The following is a 23,519-nucleotide window of genomic DNA, read 5'->3' as shown; positions in this document are numbered from 1 at the left end:
TCTCACATGTCAACCACGAAACTTTTTGTATATTAGTGCTCTTTTGACGGGTGATTTCTCGTTTGTAAGACAGATATATGGTTAAGGCTGACATGCACAACATTTTTGTTCTTCAGCACGAATAAATCTGCAATAGTCATCTTGCCATGGGTTGTTTATTAATCCCGCACTATCTCTCGAAATTCCACGCATTTTCTTCATTCATACTTAACAAATTTCAATTGTTTCTTTATCTTTCCTAACCTTTTACTTTTAAATGTGTTTTTATTTAATTTCTTAATGATGTTATTACTGACAGCACTTGCTGTATATTGTGGACTTACACAATGCTTGTTCTATACATTTACGAACTAATACAATGTACGATGTTAAAAGTAATGTATCTGTAGTTGTTCCTAAGAGTACTTGCGTCGAAAATACGCCAGTTGACTTTCACTTTCCTTATCACTCCTTTTCACATTTATATTACCGACATGTTCCCGACGTCCTTCTCCCTTTGAAGTACTTCAACGCCTTGTTTATGTACATCTTCGATGTAAAGTGTAGAAACAAGATTAATTACTCAAAGAATGCCATTTCTAAAATACGTAATGACTGAGAAAGAGTATTTTCACTTACCTGAGGCTTCATACACATTAAATAAATCAGGACGTTGCTGCAAACTATATTAGCGAAAACTTCTCTTAATAACTACCACGAACATTCCAATAGACTATACTCGCATATATGTATTTAGCCACACAATTCAGATGACGACAGCCTTCTATAAATCCAAATGTTATGATTAATTACTGGATTCTTTGTAGAAGAAAGTATGTAAATACATTCACGATTTAAGTTTCGGTGTTAATATTTTACGCTTACGTAACGAACTTATGTTGCTTCATACTGCCTAAGCATACATAAGTGAAACATAACTGGGAACGTCGCATGTTATTTGACACTGTAACTACACGCTAAAAAAGACGTCTGTTTCGTTCTACTTCCAGCGCAATTTTTCATTGATTCGAGAAAGAACTGTTGCTATTAAAACAGTGCTCGTGTTCTTATAAACAAAATATTCAGTCCGAGAAAGATAGGCACAGTAGTGACCACAGATTCATTAGTTATAAAGCCTTAGAGTTTCTAAACACTAACAGTATATGCGGGTAACCATAACAGAAGAATTACACAAATAACTGAAAACTGTTAAGTCACATTCCACAGATTAAATCCCTGTTGCGTCCAGTGATGTTACACTAATGACATTGCTTCATCTGTAGATATAGTCAACAACGAGTCCATAAAGCCTACAGAAAACTATTTTGTGTCATGAATCACGGTGTGGTTGTACATGCGTCCTTTCTTACATCTTCATAAGACTCGATTAGAAAACTGCCGAAGATAAACTCAGATGTGAAAGTCACACAAAATTATTTGTTATATGGCACTATAGTCACACTAACAGCGGTAAAACGTGTGGTGGCCACATGAACTGTAATTGAGGTATGCTGCTGTTGCACAGGAGACGTAGTGTTCTCTTAAGAGGTACGAGTTTTCGTTCTTGCACAGAGTCATAACTGTGATTCATGCGCATTTAGTGTACAGAGTAACACTACGTCGATATTATCTAGTACGCTAGCGCGCTGCACTTTACGCTATACGAGCAGGTCACAAACATCTCGACAATAATTAATTTAATGTGGAAGTACATTACAACAAATATTCTCCGAACAGTTGGGGATCGCTAGGGTGAGTCTCTCGATCTTTTACTCCACATGCCTACTCTCCTCGCCCTATCTGCGTCCTCCCCCTTCCTTCTCAACTTTCACTCTCTCAACCCTACCACTACGTTTGTCACTACCACCAAACCGGAACTCTTGGATTACATGGATATGCTGCCAGAAATATTCCTCGGGTTACTCCACGAGATAGAATGAACTTCATTCGACCACTGACCAATTCCTTCAGAGAGCGGATTTCTCAGTGTGGTGAAGCAGTGTTTGATATGGACTATCAGTATACAAACTGTTTGAAAATGATATCTAAAAACTTCGAGGTACTGTCGAAGGAGCTGGGTTGGGTATACTGGAGACAACAAATCTCGATTGGGAACATCATCAAACTATGACAGGAGGGATTAATAGCACGAGTTTCTGTGCCCCACAGCCGAAACCCCACATTACTTGATCTGAACCCGCTAGACTTCTTTCTTTAGAGACAACTGAAGAGTGTTGGCTACAAAACTCGGTTAGAATCGGACGGGGATTTAGCTGTCAGTGTAAATGCTGCAAAGGAAAATTGTCCCTCTAAGACTCGAATCCTTCAGTGAGAACATCATCAGACGGTGCGTGGTCGTGCAGCTAATTTAGAAGCAGGCACTTTGATCTCTTGTTATAATAGTGTTGGTTTCCTTTTGGCAGTAGCCCAGACAGTGTTTAATACTTACCCTTGTCTTCTTCTAAAAACGTAGAAAAATGTTTTTGTGTGTCCTGTACATTGTTGCATCCAACTCTAATGACACTGAGATAGTCCCGAAATCGTAAATACACCCCAACACAAAAAAAACAAGAAAGAAAAGGATCCACCACGAAGAAATCATCCCAAGGGACTGATATCGGAAAAAGTGGTGTACATGTACAGAAAATGTAATGATTTATTCAAGAGAAACAGCTTCACAAATAGTACAATTCAATAATGCGTTGGTCCAATTCTGGCCTTTATGCAAGTAATTATTCGGCTTAGCATTTATTGACAGAGTTGTTGGATGTCCTCATAAGGGATATCGTGCGAAATTCAGTCCAATTGGTGCGTTAGTTCGTCAAAATCCCTAGCTGGTTAGAGGGTCCTGTCTATAATGCTCCAAACGTTCTCAGTTAGGAAGAGATACGGCTACTCACCTGGGAAGGCAGGGTCTGAATAGCACGAAGTCGAGCATTAGAAACTCTCACCGTGTATGGGCGGGCATTATCTTGCTGAAATGTATCCCCAGGATGGCTTGCCATGAAGGGTAACGGAACGGGGCGTAGAATATCGTCGACGTATCGCTGTGCTGTTAAGTGCACCGAAGACGACAGCCAAAGGCTTTCTGCTATTAAAGGAAATGGAAGCCCAGAGCATCACTCGTCGTTGTCGGACCGTATTGTGGGCGACAGTTAGGTTGGTGTCTCCAGAACCGTCTTCGCTGGTGTTCGGGGCTCAGTTCGAAGCGAGACTCACCAGTGAAGAGAATTCTACTCCACTGAGTGAGATTCAAGGCCGAAGACGTGTCTGGTGACGCTCCAGACACAGGTGGGATACCAGCCTGATTGTCGCCCGACAACCAGGACCGATAGTGTGGGGTCAGCAGTGTCAAGCGTTGTCCTGATGCTCATCACATTGTGAAATGCCGTTTTCGACCGCGAGATGTGTGGGAATCAAAGCCGCAAGGAAGGTGTGGTTTCATTAACGCCCTTTACGCCGCCCACGAGGCCTTTACGTGTCGATTCTGAACGCCGGTTTGTCTGCAATGTTTTTCTTGGCCACTCATAAGAAAACCGCGTGTTTTCAATGCTGGACGTTGCGGTTGTAGCCTCCATAGCGGAGGGGTCAAAAGAAGAGGTAAGACGTGGATAACAGGGTGTGCGACGACTTCATCATCATGCGACACGTCCGCGGAGACGATGGGCAGAATTGTGGTGAAATATGGTGCCACTGTAGCATCATTAACCCACCCTATGCCTCACGTAAACTTCTCAAGTGTGCCCTTTTTTTCGCATATGTCGACACCTTGCTGTTTGAGGCAACGCCGAACGCCAGGCTGACGTTGCAGGGTACCGCGCTTTTGAACCATTACAGAGGTAGTTCGTAAGCACATTTTAGCCAAATTTCAAACTTCTACGTCGCAATGGGAAACATTTACATGGATCTTTTGGTTGTGTTCGGCATTGTAGATGCAATGACAGATGGAATCTCTGTAATTCAGAATCCTCTCGTGAAGGATGGATCACTTATAAACCTGATCTCGTAGTTAACTGAGAACTAGTTCAATAGCTGTACCATACACAAATGGTTCAAATGGCTCTAAGCACTAAGGTACTTAACATCTGAGGTCATCAGTCGCCTAGACTTAGAACTACTTAAACCTAACCAACGTAAGGACATCACACATACATGCCCGAGGCAGGATTCGAACCTGTGACCGTAGCAGCAGCGCGGTTCCGGACTGAAGCGCCTAGAACCGTTCGGCCACAGCGGCCAGCGTACCATACACAGCCCCAAAACTATCATACATTGATCGTAACTTGATATTGTAATCAAACCTGACACATTACGGCCAAATTTAGAAAACTAGATCGTGTGTCAAAACATGGTCCATAAATATTGCAAAAAATACGAATTTGAAGATGCACACAAGAGAGAAGGATTCTGTGCACCTCTAGGGATAGTCATTGCAATTTGCGGGCCACTATGACCGAGCGGTTCTAGGCGCTTCAGTCCGGAACCGCGTTGCTGTTACGGTCGCAGGTTCGAATTCTGCCTCGGGCATGGATGTGTGTGATGTCCTTAGGTTCGTTAGGTTAAAGTAGTTTTAAGTTCTAGGGGACTGATGACCTCAGATGTTAAGTTCCATCGTGCTTAGAGCCATTTGAACCATTTAGTCCCTGCAGTTTAGTTTCTGTTGTAGGATATTGGAAAATCAGGCACAAGTCGCTTCGTGCGGAGCTATGCCGGCAATAGAATAACACTTCATCACCAAAATCGGAGTCATCTTTTATCCTTGCCGAAACTTAGGAGCCTTATGCAATATAGCCTGATAGCGAAATGGAAGAAGTAGGCTGAAACTGACACCTGCCTCTTGAGTCTTTATACATTTTACATACGTAAATCCACTCGTCGCTGACAGTACAGTCAGAAAGTTTCCTTTAGTAATTTAGTGAGAAATATACTGATGAGACAAAATACTATAATAATTATGCACCGCAAGTTTGAGGGCCGCGTGGTGGTGTCGTCGGCACACGACGCGTTTAGGAAAATATACACATGGATCAGAGACGAATAGGGACTCAGTCTTGTAACGATGCATGCTTCAAATGAGAAACTGCACTGGCAAGCAACTTTGAGAATCGCAGATTCGTATGGAGCTGAAACTGGGAACGAGCATCTCGCAAACAACAAAGTGGTCGGCTGCTCGAGCTACAGTCGTGATATGTCCGTCCTTTGGCCACTTTCCACAGATGCTCACGAGGAGGTGACAGGGTGTTGGACGACCAAGTCTCATCACGAAACGTGGAGGCTTCTCCACCCTCTAAAGTATGATAGGCAGTGATCCGTGGCAGGTCGTACGTCATTGTATAAAGCTGAGCACAGCGTTCAGCGCACGTTGCTGAACATGAGGCTCCACAGCAGACGACCTCTTTGTTTTTCTATGATGACCCAACGACATCGTCAAGAACGATTTCAGTGGGTGCGGGATCATCGAGATTTCATCGTCTAGCAATACAAACGTGTCGCCAGGTCGAAAGAATCACGTTACACCACGTCGATCGTAGTGCCCGGGCACGCCGTCATCCATGTCGACGGCTGCAGGCCGATACGAACTTAGGCCGGTGAGTGCAGTGTTATGCATGATGATTACTCTGACTGCCATGGTACCTCCTAGACGGATCATGTTCCGTATCACAAAGTCGGAATCTTCTTACAGTGATCTGGGGCAAGTGATAATAAACCCACAATGTTGTTTTGGCCACCAAATTCTATTGGTGTAATTCCGACAGAACATTTCAGAGACGCCATCGAGCTCCTGCTTCGCACGCAAAAACCACTGGTCGGAAATTTGCTGGAATTGCTTAATCCGTCCGTAGATCTTTCTTGTCACATACCGCCGGAAAGAAAACAATGACCTGTCGGGACCACGTCATGAAGAATCACGAGTCGTGTTGCATTGCGTTGCAAGAGAGGATAAAAAAGCGGTTAAGCACATTTTACCTCAGTCGTCTGTTGCTAACCTAAGGGAGGAAATCGTGTTTTATATCTGCTTTTGAATCGAAAAACTGTGTTCTGTGTGGGCACCGACTCGTCATTCGCCAAAATGAGAGTGATAAACCACGGAAAAACCAAACTCTGGTTGGCCAGTGTACAAGAGCAGTGCATGTTTATCCGCCGTGTGCATTAGACTTGTTCCGGCTAACCTGATGCCTTGCAAACTAGCTACGCAGGTGAAAAATCGGATGCTCCGGGAGACGTCACGCTAATACCGTGTGACACTGTCTTTAGACGTGATAATCGTCTCATTTCGATGAAGAAAATCTACAAGTTTCTTTGGGAATGCCACACTCAGCTGAGGCCACTCTTTCACGCATAGATCCCGTCGAGCTATCAAAGAGTCTAGCCTTGATAGTGGTTTTAATTCAGCGTTGAAGAGAGTCCACAAGCTTCTTTAGGAGTGCTATAAAAAGCTGAAGCCGATCATCGAAGAGTAGGACACACACAGCTATCAAACGGCGGCGATGTTGACCAGTACGTCAACCACGGTACCGAACAGTCGCGGACATTTCCTATGGGATAAATGGCGGTTGACTTGGCGGGACAGTGGAGGTGCGTTTGAGAGCCTCAGTATTCGCCAAACAAGCAACGACTTCGTGCAGAACTACGAATACGACTGTTAATGTTTCATAAGATGAGAGTATCCATGGCATACTTATCAGGAAGATGTGGGCTCCGAGAATGTTCACGGTGACCTCATTAAACAGTGCAATATCATCATGGTATGAGAAATATTCGCAAAATATCAGCGAAACATCTTCGGCCTGAACTTCTTCTCGCCCCCCTCCCAACACACACACATTGGGCCGTAGGCGCTATCGACGCATTGCATCATTTGAAAAAAGACAAAACCGCGAATCGTTGCAACATAGTACTCGCCTCCTGTCCCTCACTGTTAGTTAATGAACCTTTTGCCACAATATAGGCATGCTGCTTCAAGTGCCACTATGCACAATGGTCTCTTGCAAGGTACGATACTCCAAAAGCCCACCGAAAGAATTTTCTTCCGCAGTGTTAGCTCGGAAGGAGCCAGAGATGGACCTGCATTCACTGAGAGCGTCAACAACTTTCGGGCTTGAAACCGTGACACTTGTCTACGACCGTTATCGGATAGATTATTTTTACGATCTACTCCGTGTTACATTTATGTGGGAGGTGCACCATTCCTTCTAGGCACGCTGATATAAAAACAACTCAGACAACGTCATTGAAAACGTCCAAACACGATAGCTCCTTTCTTCCATTCTGTCACTTCCATAAGTCGGCTCATGTTACTGTGCTGATCCCACGGAACCGACAGAACACTACACTGCCCTAACTTCTACATCTACATACATACTCCGCAATGCACCATATGGTGCGTGGCGAAGGGTACTTCGTACCACAATTAGCATCTTCTCTCCCTGTTCCACTCCCAAACAGAACGAGGGAAAAATGACTGCTTATATGCCCCTGTATGAGCCCTAATCTCTCTTATCTTTGTGGTCTTTCCGCGAAATGTAAGTTGGCGGCAATAAAATTTTACTGCAGTCAGCCTCAAATGCTGGTTCTCTAAATTTCCTCAGTAGCGATTCACGAAAAGAACGCCTCCCATCCAAGTTCCTGAAGCATTTGCGTAACTCTCGCGTGATGATCAAACCTACCAGTGTCCGCAGCTCGTGGTCGTGCGGTAGCGTTCTCGCTTCCCGCGCCCGAGTTCCCGGGTTCGATTCCCGGCGGGGTCAGGGATTTTCTCTGCCTCGTGATGACTGGGTGTTGTGTGATGTCCTTAGGTTAGTTAGGTTTAAGTAGTTCTAAGTTCTAGGGGACTGATGACCATAGATGTTAAGTCCCATAGTGCTCAGAGCCATTTGAGCCAAACCTACCAGTAACAAATCTAGCAGCCCGCCTCTGAATTGCTTCTATGTCCTCCCTCAATCCGACCCGATAGGGATCCCAAACGCTCGAGCAGTTCTCAAGAATAGGTCGCACCAGCGTTCTATAAGCGGTCTCCTTTACAGATGAACCAAATCTTCCCAAAATTCTACCAATGAACCAAAGACGACCATTACATGCTTGTCCCACTCCATATCGCTCTGCAATGGTTCGCCCAAATATTTAGTCGACGTGACTGTGTCAAGCGCTACACCACTAATGGAGTATTCAAACATTATAGGATTCTTTTTCCTATTCATCTGCATTAATTTTCATTTACCTATATTTAGAGTTAGCTGACATTCCTTACACCAATCAGAAATCCTGTCCAAGTCATCTTGTATCCTCGTACAGTCACTCAACGACGACGCCTTCCCGTACACCACAGAATCATCAGCAAACAGCCGCACATTGCTATCCACCCTATCAAAAAGATCATTTATGTAGATATAAAACAACAGCGGACCTACCACACTTCCCTGGGGCACTCCAGATGATACCCTCACCTTCGATGAACACTCACCATCGAGGACAACGTACTGGGTTCTATTACATAAGAAGTAATAGCAATGCTGTGCTACACGACTGGATACTACCAGTTCTGCACTATGTACAGCGCTCCAAAGTGACCAGTCTGCTCTTTTAGTGATGATTAATACAGGGTGGCGCAGGGAAACGGGAAATTTCGAAATAACGTCATTTCCATGAATAAATTCATAAAACTAGTAATTATTTAACGAAAGTGAATGTATTCAGTATGCCATTATTCAGTATGTCTTTACAAACAAAATGTCCAAAAGTGTCTCTTTACTTTTTAAAGATGACCTCGAAAAGATGTGCTCCCATTCGGCGTTCACACTCTAACAGCCTGTTATGAAAAGTCTGGAATGCGCGGTGTAGCAAATCTTGGGGAATGGGAGTGATTTCGTTTTCAATGTTCTCCTTCAGTTCATGGATTGTTGCAGGACGTGTACAGTACACCTTGCCTTTAAGATATCCCCACAGGAAGAAGTCGCACACACTAAGATCAGGGGATTTCGCAGGCCATGCAATGTCACCGTTACGTGAAATAATGCGTCTTCCAAACAATTGACGAACTGCTGCCATCGATTGTCGAGCAGTGTGTGACGTGGCTCCATCCTGCTAAAACCACATGTTTTTGACGTTAAGATTAAGCTCGTACAGTCTCGGCGTAAAGAATGTTTGAAGCATTTCAACATATCGAGCGGATGTTACTGTCACTGCACTACCATTCTCACGTTCAAAAAAATAAGGGCCGATAACACCATGACATGATACAGCACACCATATTGTGACCTTGGCGCTATGTAGTGGTCGCTGGTGAAACTCACAAGGATTGTCCTGTGCCCAATAACGAAAATTCTGTTTGTTCACGAATCCGTTCAGGTGGAAATGGGTTTCGTCTGATATCCGTAAGTTACCAAGGATATTCGCGTCCTCGTTGATTTTAGCCAATATCTGGCTACTAAACTCCATACGTGACGCTGGGCCTCGTTCATGTAAGTGTTGCACAATCTGCAACTTATAGGGATGGAAGTCTAATTCGTGCAATATTCTTTGTAAGCTTCGTCGCTTAATCCCTAGCGAAGATACATGGTGTCGAACGGAGCGACGAGGACTTCACTCGATTGGAGCTCTAACAGCTGCAATGTTCTCTGGGGTACGTAACGTTGGAATGCCACCTGGAGGTTACTTTTTCAAGGCAGATCCTGTTTCTTCAAAATTACGCACCCATGTTGTAATCGTATGCGCAGATGGGACACGTCCATGATGTCCAAGCTGGTATTGCTGTCGAAATGTTCTCTGCGCGGCAGTCGCACTACCACCATTTTTGTAAAACGCTCTCACAGCTACTGCACGTTCCGCACCAGTCCAGTTCTCCATGGCAATGCGTTCACATCAATTGTGCAAAGTTTCGAACATCTGCCGGCGCTACAGTGCTGCCAACTGTAACGTTCAAAATTTCCCGTTCCCCTGCGCCACCCTGTATTTAGTGCGGTAATCATAGACAGATCAAAATTAGCTGTACTTGAAATCCTTTAATAATGTATTTGTTTACTGAAACAGTTTAACTACAAATTCGCACGAGTTCCGCCACAGCATGAGGAACGTTTAACACTCGGCGTGTTGACCACAACGTGTCTTTTAGTGAAATAGACGGTCGTCATTAAAAAGAACGGAATGTAAAATGTGACGCATAATGGGCCCTTATATTAGGTGGAAATACGCTCTTAGCAAAGCATATATCTTCACACGAATATACGAGTTTTTCATAGCGAACTGAGGAGCGGTAAATTTAGCAGAATTTTCGCGCACTTTCGCCGGTGGCATAATTTAGGGAGCGAAGGTCGGCGGCGCGGCAGACCCACGTGACGCCAGCAGGGCCCTGGCGGCTGGTCTACACGTGTGCGCGCGGCGCCGGCTGCCGACCGGTCGCCATTGCTGACAAACAGGATGTTCTCTCGCAGCCGGACTGCCGCACGTTCCTGACGCAAAGCGGTCCTCTTGCCACGTACCTGCCACCGTCTGCGCCGATCTTCGTCATCCCGCCTCTCTGAACGAGTCTCGAGCAGAAACCGTGAGAGAGTCCATTCAGCAAGCTACTCCAAAACAACCAAGACTACAGGCCTGCGCGCACACTTGTGACGTCACATACTGATGGCCGGGTCTGTATCGGAACGCTCCTGTTAAGCACTCTGCAGCTATACGAACTTTTACGAGTTTTAGAGCTGAGACCGCATAGGGATTCTCGTGCTTTCGTCTTCTACATGGCGTTGTAATGAAAGTATGGAAATCCCTATCATTGCGTTAAGTAAGTGAACAAAACTGCCCTATGTTACTTCAAGATGTGAAATTATTTTGACGATTTGCCTTAAATACGCGTTTCTAGGCTTGCATACAAACTGTAATTTTAAATTTTACTTCAGGAGCTAAGTTTTCTTGCAGTAAAAAATCGGCAATACGCAACAACAAGCAGACGTTTTCGATTTTAAACAAAGCAGCTGGAACTCCTACAGAATTTAAGAATTTGTTTCCCCGGCTATTTTCGTAAATTTTCCTCTCCACTTCAAAATTAGCTGACCTCACACGAAACTGAAATCATTCGACGAAATGGAGCATCTCCTGACATAATGTTTAATAAATCAAAAAACCCAAGAAAATATTCTATTTCCCTGTTCTCCAGAACTTTAGAACCTTAAACATGAAAAGATTGTTTCTCCTATATCCTTGACTGAAATTTGTGTCACAGTGTGCTGTTAATTTAATCACAATGCACTTACCTCGAAATTCTGCTTTCTGTACTGCTTAATCTGTCGAACACTGTGTGGTGTGCGTACTGTAAGACCTTCAGTACACACACTATCAGATTATTTGACTTGTCGCTCTAGCGAAATAGGCGAGTCTCAGCAATATGTCTCGTGGTCTTATCGTGGCGTGTTTATCTTCTGCCGTTAGGTCAGACGATAGAAATGCCACTTGCACGCTTATAGTAGCAGATTGACGGTGACCAACTTTAAACAGAACTTGATTAACTTTCACACACATTTATTAAAATAATAACAATCATAAACCTTACTTAACTTGATTCTGGATGTTATTTACAATTGACAATCTGAAGTTCCTTTGGTCTTGGTACGTTAATCTTATTCCCACATATCTCTGATACTTGATATAGTGTCTACGCATTTTTCTTCATGGCTATGTACAGGAATATAATAATCTTATTAGGCGCAGACTGAAACTTGACTACAGACTAATGCAGACTAATGCAGACTGGTACAGACTAGTGCAGACAAATGCAGACTAATCTGAGGCCTGTACACTGGTTATAATACCTCGCGCGTTCATGTATCACTGCGCGAGTGTGATCCATGAGGAGAAAAGGTTCTACGTTAGCAGCAATCTCATTGGCTGCGTTACATATTAATACGCGGATCGGCGGAAGCAGAATTTGGTCCGTCTCTAAGGCAGCGCCATCTCGTAATGCGGAGACGGACGAGCGCTGCGCCTGCGCTGTTGTGCTTAGCGGGGCGCGCTCTAGTGGGAAAGTTGTGTACGCGCTGACTACGCGGAACTATGTTCACAAGAGTAAGTGAACAAAACTGCCCTATGTTATTTCAAGATGTAAAATTACTTTGACGATTTGCCTTAAATACGCGTTTCTTGGCTTGAATACAAACTGTAATTTTAAATTCTGTCTTTTACCTCAGGAGCTATGTTTTCTTGCAGTAATAAATCGGCAATATGCAACAACAAGCAGACGTTTTCGATTTTAAACAAAGTGGCTGGAGCTCCTACAGAATTTAAGAATTTGTTTCCCCGGTTATTTTCGTAAATTTTCCTCTCCACTTCAAAATTTGCTGACCTCACACGAAACTCGAATCATTCGACGAAATGGAGCACCTCCTGACATAACGTTTAATAAATCAAAAAACCCGAAAAAAAATTATATTTCCCTGTTTCTCCAGAACTTTAGAACCTTAAACATGAAAAATTGTTTCTCCTATATCCTTGACTGAAATTCGTGTCACAGAGTGCTGTTAATTTAATCACAATGCACTTACCTCGAAATTATGCTTTCTATACTGCTTAATCTGTCGTACACTGAATTTAGTAAAACAATTTTCTAAGGTAGTATACTCAAATTGAAATTATTTCCGAATAGCTATATATGTATAACTGAACCAAATAATTCTGTAGAAAAGTACTGGAAACTCAATAATCTGGTAGGAATGATAAGGAATACTAAACATTTTCGAGCCGCACTCATTGATATAACTATTCTGTGTGACAATAGTTGCAAATATGAGAGACATTTCACAGCCAGCTTCATATTAACCTCGCAGCAATGGTCCAGAATTAAGAAACAAATTATACTGGTACATGATACATAACTGCTTTTAAAAATAATTGGAAAATGTGGTGCAATGGTAACAAATAACACGCTATAAATTTTTTGTCATTTACTTACCTTTGAATGATGCGTAGACACAAATTCCTGTCTGGGAATAGCTGCAATCCAGCTATTTCTCAACTTCACACACTTGAAAAATCGGAACATGTGCACTATCATGCCTTTTTGGGATTTATAATTTCCCTGACAAAAAGGGAATGCAACACTTGTATCCCATACTTCGAAGAACTGTAGGCGAATACTGTATGAAATATATTTCAGTTTCACGTGGCACACACTTTCAACACAACGTACACGCCAACAGGACTGCCGACTAAAGATAAGATGACCAACAGTTTGTGACGTCACATGCCAATATGGCCGCTGTGCGTCGGCCTTGTATCTAGAAGGCTTTGTCTACTCCCACAACAGTACAGGCACTTTTAGCTGCAAGTTCGGGTCGAGTTCTGGACGTTTTGGAAGCCTTCCTTGACTGTTCAAGTGGGTTAACAGTGAAGTCATAGGATTTTTCTTGTACAATATAAATAATTTTGTATTAAAGAAGACAACCCACCGAAAAGCAGAAGCTAGGTGTTGTCGATAGGCATACACAAGAGAAAGAAAACATGCCAGCTTTCAGAGTTATTCTTTGACGAGCTAGAGTGAAACACACACACACACACACACACACACACACACACACACACACACAGACAGACACACATGCCCCTACATGGTGCCAGCTGAACTATCTCTGCATTTTACTTCAGATCGTCAAAGGAAAACTCCGAGAGGTCGCAACTTTTCTCTCTTTTGATTGTGCCTATCGACTACTCAATGCTTCTGCTTTTTCAGTGAGTGGTCACCTTGAATCCAAAGGTATTTACGAAAAAGAGGAAAGCCATGAGTGGATGGGAGACACCGAAGGCAGGTCCAGTTTTCCCCTATTCTTCACGCCTGCAGGCACGTGAGAGCTGTGTGCGTAAATGTACCGGGTGATCAAAAAGTCAGAATAAATTTGAAAACTTAATAAACCACTGAATAATGTAGATAGAGAGGCAAAAACTGACACACATGCTTGGAATGACATGGGGTTTTATTAGAGCAAAAAAAAAGTTCACAAAATGTCCGACAGATGGCGCTGGACAGCAAAACGTCAGTGACTGCGCATGACAATCGTGTATAAAAGGAGCTGTAATGAGAGAGAATCAGATGCGCCAGCAGTCGCAGCATGTTGACATTTCCTGAAAAGGCGCTTTTAGTGAAGCTGTATTATCAGAATGGGGATGGGCTAGTTCAGCGTTACGATCCTATCTCCATAGGAAGGGGATTCGAACGGGTAAAGGTTCGTTGACAAATGCCGCTGTGGCGAGAATGATTTCGAAGTTCGAAGCCACAGGTTTTTTAGACGATAGACCCCGTAGTGGCACAAGGCATAATGCTGTTGAGACAGTTCAGAAGGAAATGGAGACTGTAGCGGGTTCGTCTATTCACGGGGAAGTCAGCGCTCGTGCAGTCGCACGTCGCACCGGCATTCCATAGAGTACTGTTTGGTTGGCATTGAGGCGTACCCTTCGATGCTATCCGTACAAAATCCATCGGCATCACCTGGCGATTTAGTGAAGCACAGGGCATTTGCTGTGTGGGCGTTTCAAAAGATGGCGGAAGATGACCATTGGTCGAGTAACGTGTTGTGGACCGACGAAGCTCATTTCACGCTCCGAGGGTCTGTCAACGCCCACAACTGCAAAATCTGGGCTACCGAAAATCCTATAACTGTCGTGGAAACTCCACTGCACGACGAGAAAGTCACGCTATGGGTGGGATTTACCACATCTACCGTTATCGGGCCTTTTTTCTTCGAGGAAATGCGCGATTCTGTTTTTGCAACTGCTACCGTGACGGGTGAGAGGTTCGCCGATATATTACGGAATCGCATCATCCCCAGCCTGGCTGATAAACACCTGCTGGAACGTACGATGTTTATGCAGGATGGTGCTCCACCTCATATTGCTAGACGAATGAAAGATCTCTTCGTTTGGTGATGATGGTGTGCTGAGCCGCCACTTTTGTAATGCTTGGCCTCCCAGGTCCCCAGACCTCAGTCCGTGCGATTATTGTCTTGGGGGTTACCTGAAGTCGCAAGTGTATCGTGATCGACCGACATCGCTAGGGATGCTGAAAGACAACATCCGCCGCCAATGCCTCACCATAACTCCGGACACGCTTTACAGATCCGTTCGCAACACTATTCCTTGAATACAGCTATTGTTGAGGAATGATGGTGGACATATTGAGCATTTCCTGTAAAGAACTCATCTTTGCTTTGTCTTACTTTGTTATGCTAATTATTGCTATTCTGATCAGGTGAAGCGCCATCTGTCGGAAATTTTTTGAACCTTTGTATTTTTTGGTTCTAATAAAACCCCGTGTCATCCCAAGCATGTGTGTCAATTTGTACCTCTCTAACTACATTATTCCGTGATTCATTCAGGTTTCAAATTTGTATTGACTTTTTGATCACCCGGTAAAGTGTAGGCGATTGTAATGGGTGTCTGCGGTAGTGCAGTGTCGTGTTCGTGTAGGAGATTATGAGGGCAGGGAGAGTGTCTAACGGGCTGCAGGCACATGGCCCGCTCATCTCGAGAATCACCAAGGGGGCTGATGATCACTCTTGTGGGATCACACGTGGTCGGCTGGTACCTTGACGACGAGAACGCGTGCCCTCACGTGTCCACAGAGACCAACATCGAGAAACTGTTACATCCGAATGCTCAACAAGTGTGTATATTGGACGATTCGACCAGCCTATCAGGTGGAGACCCACAGCGTTGCCCCTTTCAAACTCTGTCTGGTGTTCATAACGCTGTCTCACAGGAGTACTGGACATCTCCGTGTCCTTCACTGTAACCACTCCACCTCCGACACTGTTCATGCCTACCAGTCCTGGTAACAAAACTTAAACAGGATCAGCACTAGTGAACACCGTTCTACCTACAACAGGGAACTGCAACTCTAACCGTTTATTCAGAATGGTCCATTGATAGAGACCGGGCCAAATATCTCACGAAATAAGCATCAAACAAAAAAACTACAAAGAACGAAACTCGTCTAGCTTGAAGGGGGAAACCAGATGGCGCCATGGTTGGCCCGCTAGATGGCGCTGCCATAGGTCAAACGGTTGTCACCTGCGTTTTTTTTAATAGGAACCCCCATTTTTTATTACATATTCGTGTAGTACGTAAAGAAATATGAATTTTTTAGTTGGACCACCTTTTCCGCTGTAATAGTCACAAACCTATAAGTACGTGGTATCACGTAACATTCCGCCAGTACGGACAGTATTTGCTTCGTGATACATTACGCGTGTTAAAATGGACAGTTTACCAATTGCGGGAAAGGCCGATATTTTGTTGATGTATGGATATTGTGATCAAAATGCCCAACTGGCGTGTGCTGCGTATCCTGCTCGGTATCCTGGACGACATCATCCAAGTTGCCGGACCGTTCGCCGTATAGTTATTTAAGGAAACAGGAAGTGTTCAGCCACATGTGAAACGTCAACCACGACCTGCAACAAACGATCATGCCCAAGTAGGTGTTTTAGCTGCTGTCGTGGCTAATTCACACATCAACAGCAGACAAATTGCGCGAGAATCGTGAATCTCAAAAACGTCGATGTTGAGAATGCTACAGCAACATCGATTGCACCCGTACCATATTTCTATGCACCAGGAATTGCATGGCGACGATTTTGAACGTCGTGTACATTTCTGCCACTGGGCACAAGAAAAACTGCGGGACGATGACAGATTTTTCGCACGCGTTCTATTTAGCGACGAAGCGTCATTCACCAACAGCGGTAACGTAAACCGGCATAATATGCACTATTGGGTCACGCGAAATACACGACGACTGCTTCAAGAGGAACATCAGCGACCTTGGCGGGTTAATGTATGGTGCGGCATTATGGGAGGAAGGATAATTCGCCCCCATTTTATGGATGGCAATCTAAATGGTGCAATGTATACTCATTTCCTACGTAATGTTCTACCGATGTTACCAATGCATGACAGAATGGCGATGTACTTCCAACATGATGGATGTCCGGCAAATAGCTCGCGTGTGGTTGAAGCGGTATTGAATACCATATTTCATGACGGGTGAACTAGTCATCGAAGCACCATCCCATGACCCACACGTTCATCGGATCTGACGTCCTCGAATTTCTTTCTGTGGGCAAAGTTGAACGATATTTGCTATCGTGATCCACCGACAACGCCTGACAACATGCGTCAGCGCGTTGTCAATGCACTTGCGAACATTACGGATGGCGAACTACTCGCTGTTGAGAGGAATGTCGTTACTCTTATTGCCAAATGCATTGAGGTTGACGGACATCATTTTGAGCGTTTATTGCATTAATGTGGTATTTACAGGTAATTACCCTGTGACAGCATGCGTTCTCAGAAATGAAAAGTTCACGAAGGTACGTGTATCACATCGCAAAAAACCGAAATACAATGGTCAAACGTACCTACGTTCTGTATTTTAATTTAATAAACCTACCTGTTACCAACTGTCCGTCTAAAATCGTTGGCCATATGTTTGTGACTATTACAGCGCCATCTATCACAAAGCGAAAAAAGTGGTCCAACTAAAACATTCTTATTTTATACGTACTACACGAATATGTAATAAAAATGGGGGTTCCTATTTAAAAAACGCAGTTGATATCCGTTTGATCTATGACAGCGCCATCTAGCGGGCCAACCACTGCGCCATTTGGTTTCTCCCTTCAAGCTAGAGAAGTTTCGTCTTTGTAGTTTTTTCGTTTGACGCTTATTTCGTGAGATATTTGGCCCGGTCACGATCAATGGACCACCATGTATATCTACCGCTGAGGTGACAGCCCATCATTTCTTCTGGGTGCTTTACCTTCAAAATACCACTAAATATATCGTTTCAGGAAATTTATCAGCACTTATGGGTGCTACATGTTGTTTAATTTGACAAGACGGATAAACGTGCGAGGTAACTGATAATGCATTTTTTGAGAATAGTGTAGCAAATGCTTTGTCAATTTCCTTCGGGATGTATCAGTAAAGATACAAAGCACACTAAGTATTTGGAGCATTAATTTTTCTGACACTATTTTCGCGAAGGAATTAATTATTCTGGTTCGTAGGTGTCACCTAATAAAATATTGCTTTCGCGTGCTGATCAGATAATTCTCGGCTTCACTTATTCTTATAGTTCATGAAATAACGCTTACAATTTAAACATGGTGAATAATCCTAAGTCATTTACAGGTCGGGAAAATGTTTTGTCTGAGTGCCACATGGCGAATGATGCAGACTGCGTGAATATCCAGGCACGCTGCAATTTTGCACTCGGAGACCAAAGTTTTACACTCGGGTAACACAGAGGTCGCTGGTACAGGTAGCTTCGCTGTCTTAGTGTTTGACTGCTGCGGAGTATGGCGTTGACTGCAGAATTGACATTTTGTCCTCTCTCAGTACTCTCGTGCAGTAGCTCATAATATTGTTAATAATTTTATGAAATACCCTTTGCCATCCACTGTATAGTGGCTTGCAGAGTATACACAGGGTGGTCGGAAAGTCTGAAAAACTTGTAATGGTGATGGAGAGTAGGTTGTGCTGAGAAATAATTGCTAAGAAAAAATTCCGTGTTAATTAGCATGTAAGTTAGCCAATTAAGCTGCTGCACGCGCGAACTCAAGCAGCCCGCCAGAGAAGATGTTGTCAAACATGTTGTTGGTCTGGTTTCCTAAAACCGAACAAAAGTGATGGTAAGATCGAACCCGAGCAGTCTCCTGCGCTGTTAGACCGACTGCCAGTAATTATTGTATCTGGCGGGGGCGCTTTAATTTGCGCTCGTAACGGCCTGATTGGCTAACTTCGGTGCTAACTAAATCAGAAACGGTGCATTGTATGGAATGTTTTCTTAACAATTGTTTCTCAGCGTATCCTACCCTGCAACACACAAACTTTTCGGACTGTTTATGATTCCGTATGTGTAGGTGTAGATGTATGAACACTGAATAACTCAGGTTAATCATTCAACAGGATTTGCGCACTGCTAATAATGCAAGGTTTCTTCCCACCCTGCACTGTGTATAGCTGAAAGACGATTCTCTACTCAGGTACACCTTATTACCGTACCTACTGACGTCAGACAACAACTCGTCGATACTCGATGTTTCTCACCATAACTTCGTCTTCGTTACAACTTTTCGAACTTCGTCGATCTGAATACTACGTTTTTGGTCTAGAGAGAAAGCTAACCTCACCACACCCCGTTCATCGACTCTTTTCTGGACCAATGTGTTTTACTATCGACTTGGTCATAATCGACTTATTGTACTAGCACTAGCTTAGCACCCGCTGCTTCCCTCGCGGCGACTGAATGCTTCGCACATACTTCATTTTCCTTTAATCGACTTTTTATGTTGTTCACAAATTTCAACAACTTCTTAACTTTTCTCGCTAATTACGGCCACAGAAGCAAGATCTTTTCCGAATGTACTTCTAACCTAAGGTTTTTGTTAGTCATGCCTTTTGTGTTCTTATGGTAATATTTTCATAGAAACTTTCATCCCGTAACACATATTTCTTTATATCTAACTGAGAAGTCGAATACCAACGTTTAGAGAGTTAGCTTTAAGTTTCTTTAATATAAGACAATATTTTCTTAAAAATTTCCATCCCCTATTTCACCGCCTTAGCGGCTGAATTTCCTACAACAGTGAAAGACGTCTTTCTTTAATTTCTAACCGAGAAATCAAATACCAGTTTTCATAGACTTTCACATAGTATTTTACCTCCTTAGTGATTGATTTCACACCGTTAGGAGTGGAATTTCGAACATTTCTTTCTTAAGCGATGCCTGAAATATAAGCTCGACAACCTCTCCAAATTTCAAGTTTCTATCTTTGGCGGTTTGATGTTGGCGGTGATGACCCAGTGAATAACTCAGACCCTATTCCACGCCCTTAGCGGTTGAATTCCCAAAATCAGTGAAACGCGTATTTCATTTCTAACTGAGAAGCCAAGTACCAATTTCAAAGGTTTAGCTCTAAAAATGCTTTCACAACGAAATATTTTATAAAACATTTAACCCCCTACTTCTCCCCTTTTCGGGTTGAATTTCCGAGAACACTGAAATGCGCATTTTTTAAATTTATTTCTAATGGAGAAGCCAAATACACATTTTCGTAGATTTACCTTCAAAAATGTTTCCTTAATGAAGTATTTCCACAATAGCTTTCATCCCCCAATTCGACCCCATAGCGACTGGACTTCCAAAGACAATGAGACATATTTCTGAGACACTATTTACGGTGATAATGCAGACATTGGTAGCCAAAAGATTTCCTTGTGACGGTACTATGTTCTCTTCACTTTGAGCTCTGCATTCCCCGAAACATAAGGCTGTATCCATCAAGTACGAGCTACCAGTCCGCGCTATAACCCCGCTTGTGTCACAGTACATCCGCCATCAAGCTATACCACCAGTCAATGTACGATCACTACTCCAGTAAAAGAACGATCTGGTAACGTTGAGGCGATTTATACATACTACACGCGTGCCTTCCATAGTGCAGTTTTTCCATGCTACTGTCCCTTAGGACATGAGACATTTCAGTGAATTATAACGACACAGAGAGCCACCAAGTAACGACTTCAATCAATAAACCGCCAACTTCAACAAAATACAGTTTCAATTTGCTTTCACTTTTACCCATGCATTTTTCTATATTATTGTACCACGATCAGTGTATTCCTTTACTTAGTTTTACAATTGCTTCTATAGGAGCCCTACCTACCTTGGATGACACAATCACTTTTATCTGTTTGTCATCTTTATTCTTGTCCATCAAATTTGCACCTATGGTATCCAACTAAATTAAGGGAGTTTCCACTGCGCTTTTCTCTATAAATTGGCCTCAAATTAATTATCATGTAAAGACTCGAATAATGCAACGAGTTACATAACAAATAAAAGTCTCATTTCTGTGAGTATTTGCATTAGATGCCGAGTATTAGCTTCAAGTATTCTTCTGAAAAATGCTTCTTGTTCCAGAACCCACCAGAATGAAGACTACTGAAGAGAAGAGTGCAAGCACACCTCGTGTGAGGTTAGCAGTCCTGGGGCAGACCAACGTCGGGAAGTCTGGTAAGTAGGCCGCCCGGTGAGTGTAATGTCTATGATACAAACTTACTAACAGTGAGGCGTTCTGCACCCTTCTGACGACAGGGAGGTAAACTCTTACACGTTGCAGTCACCTTTTGCAGCGTGTACGTGCAGGCAGAGTGTCAATGAGGCTGGCTCTGAGCACTATGGGACTTAACTGCTGTGGTCATCAGTCCCCTAGAACTTAGAACTACTTAAATCTAACCAACCTAAGTACATCAGACACATCCATGCCCGAGGCAGGATTCGAACCAGCGACCGTAGTAGTCGCGCGGTTCCGGACTGAGCGCCTAGAAGCGCTAGACCACCGCGGCCGGCAGTGTCAATGAGGTTCTAGAAGTTACTGACAGGGATGCGGAGCCATATCGACTCTAGTGCCGGCCAGTTGCGCTAAGTTTCACGATTGAAGACCCATACCGCGAATAGCCCGACCTAGATGGTCCCACAGATTCTCCATTGTGATTAAATCGGGTGGGGCGTGCGAGGGGATGGGGTTGGTAGCCAGGGGAGTGCCATAAACTCATCGTGGTGTTCTTCGAATCAAGCACGTATACTGTGAGCCGGGTGACACGTTGGATTGTTCTGCTGGTAGATGCCACCGTGGTGAGGAAGGTAAACCGCATATGGGAGAGGACATTGTCCACAGATGGAGGATACTTAAGTTGATCCATTGAGCCTTCCAGAACAACGAAATCACCCAGGAAATGCCACGATAACGCTCCCTCCTCCGGCCTAGACCGTTCTCGCAATTGTTGCAGGGCCGTACACGCCAACGGTCTTCAGTCAGATGGAGGACAAAATATGATTCTTCCGAAATGGCCACCTATCGCCACTGAATGTAAGAAATGAAAGTAAGCAAGCCATCATGTTCGTTACAGACAACGGAGATTATTTTTATAATGAAGACACTGGTATTGACATAACTAATATGAGTTACATTATACTATTGGGAATTACGGTAGTGTGGCGGATACAGTTTTCTTGGGCACTGGGCTGGGCGTCGCCGACGAACAGTGGTCAGGACGGGTGCATGAACCAGGCGCCTGTTGCGGAGACCCATAGGCAGCAACGTTAGCTAAACGGTCGTTGAGGAGACAATGTTGGCAGCCCCCTGGTTCAGCTGGGTAGTCAGCTGCTCAATAGTTGCACACCTATGAGCCCGTACACATCTCCAGAGTCGCCTTTCACCCCTTTGGATCACCACAGCTGCCTCAACGTCGGTATTGGATAGTTTTCTTTTTCTTTATTGGATTTCGATCCCCCACCCCCCAGAGGGGGCGGGGGCAGCAACGTAATATTCTGCTCTACAGCCTACAGAAAAGTTAAAAAACATAATGAGAATAGAAACAAACTAGAAAAACTGGTGATAAAACGGTGACGCTGTAAAAACCTGAAAACATGGCGGAAAGCTGTGGAATTTAAAATATAAAAACACTGTGGTGACAATGCAAATGGAGATACACAAGAAGTAGACAGGCACAATTAAAAAACACGGCGACAGTCTGGTTTCCTGTCGCACGAGATAATAAACACAACTAGCGACAGTATGGCGGCTGTCCGCAACATTGACAAGGGACGCACAACACTGAACACTCACTTATAACAGCACTATACAGATGACACGGCGGCAGATGGGGGGTGGGGGTGGGGGAGGACCCGGATCTATGAGAGGGAAAAGGGGGGGAGGAGAGGAAAACAAAAAATGGGACGCTGATGGAGGGAGGGGACATAGAAGAGGAGGGGCTGGGCGGACGCGAGAAGGAGTGGGAAAGGCAGTGGTGGGGAGAGCAGAAAGTACTCGGGGGAGAGAAGGGAGGCAGAGAGACAGTAGGTGGGGAAAAAACAGGAAGGAAGGGGTGAAGAGGAAGCCTGGGGAAAGGACAGAGGAAAGACGGGGAAGGTGAGGATCGGAGTTGATAGGAGGGATAAATGGAGGGAGAGAGGGCATCATCCGGGAGGTGGAGTCGACGGAAGCCACCTTGGGAAAGTAGATGAAGGGTGTAGACTGTAAATATTGGATAGCGCCATTTTGCCATGAATGGTATACTTTTACCACCTCGGCACGCGAGCAGTCAACAAACTTAGCCGTTTCGGAAATGTTTCCACCCTTGGCTTGAAAGCCAATGATCATACCTTAGCAGGCCGGAGTGGCCAGTGGTTCTAGGCGCTACAGTCTGGAACCACGCGAACCGCTCCAGTCGTAGGTTCGAATCCTGCCTTGGGCATGGATGTGTGTGATGTCCTTAGGTTAGTTAGGTTTAAGTAGTTCTAAGTTCCAGGGGACTGATGACCTCAGAAGTTAAGTCCCATAGTGCTCAGAGCCATTTGCACCATTTGATCATACCTTTTGGAAGTCAGATAAATCGCTCCGTTTCTGCATTACGACAACCACTGTATTGTTTTCCGCTTCACTCTGACAGGCTTTATATACTCCCCACTTCAATCTCTGCCACCTGCCGTCTGTAGGTGG

The 23,519-nt window shown here is 44.1% G+C and overlaps 1 protein-coding gene across 1 annotated transcript in view; it reads left to right on the top strand.

Annotated features, from left to right (window-relative positions):
* Window positions 1–23,519, top strand: part of LOC124593808 (ras-related and estrogen-regulated growth inhibitor-like) — a 128,597-nt gene that overhangs the window by 318 nt on the left and 104,760 nt on the right. Inside the window, exon 2 of the mRNA XM_047132155.1 lies at window positions 20,939–21,031. Coding sequence (XP_046988111.1) covers window positions 20,950–21,031 — 82 coding nt within the window. The 5' untranslated portion in view covers window positions 20,939–20,949. The remainder of the gene's footprint in view (window positions 1–20,938; window positions 21,032–23,519) is intronic.

This window comes from Schistocerca americana, chromosome 2, assembly GCF_021461395.2.
Source record: "Schistocerca americana isolate TAMUIC-IGC-003095 chromosome 2, iqSchAmer2.1, whole genome shotgun sequence".
NCBI classification, from domain to species: domain Eukaryota; kingdom Metazoa; phylum Arthropoda; class Insecta; order Orthoptera; family Acrididae; genus Schistocerca; species Schistocerca americana.
The sequence above is the reverse complement of the archived record's forward strand: the minus strand, read 5'-3'. Positions and strand labels throughout refer to the sequence as shown.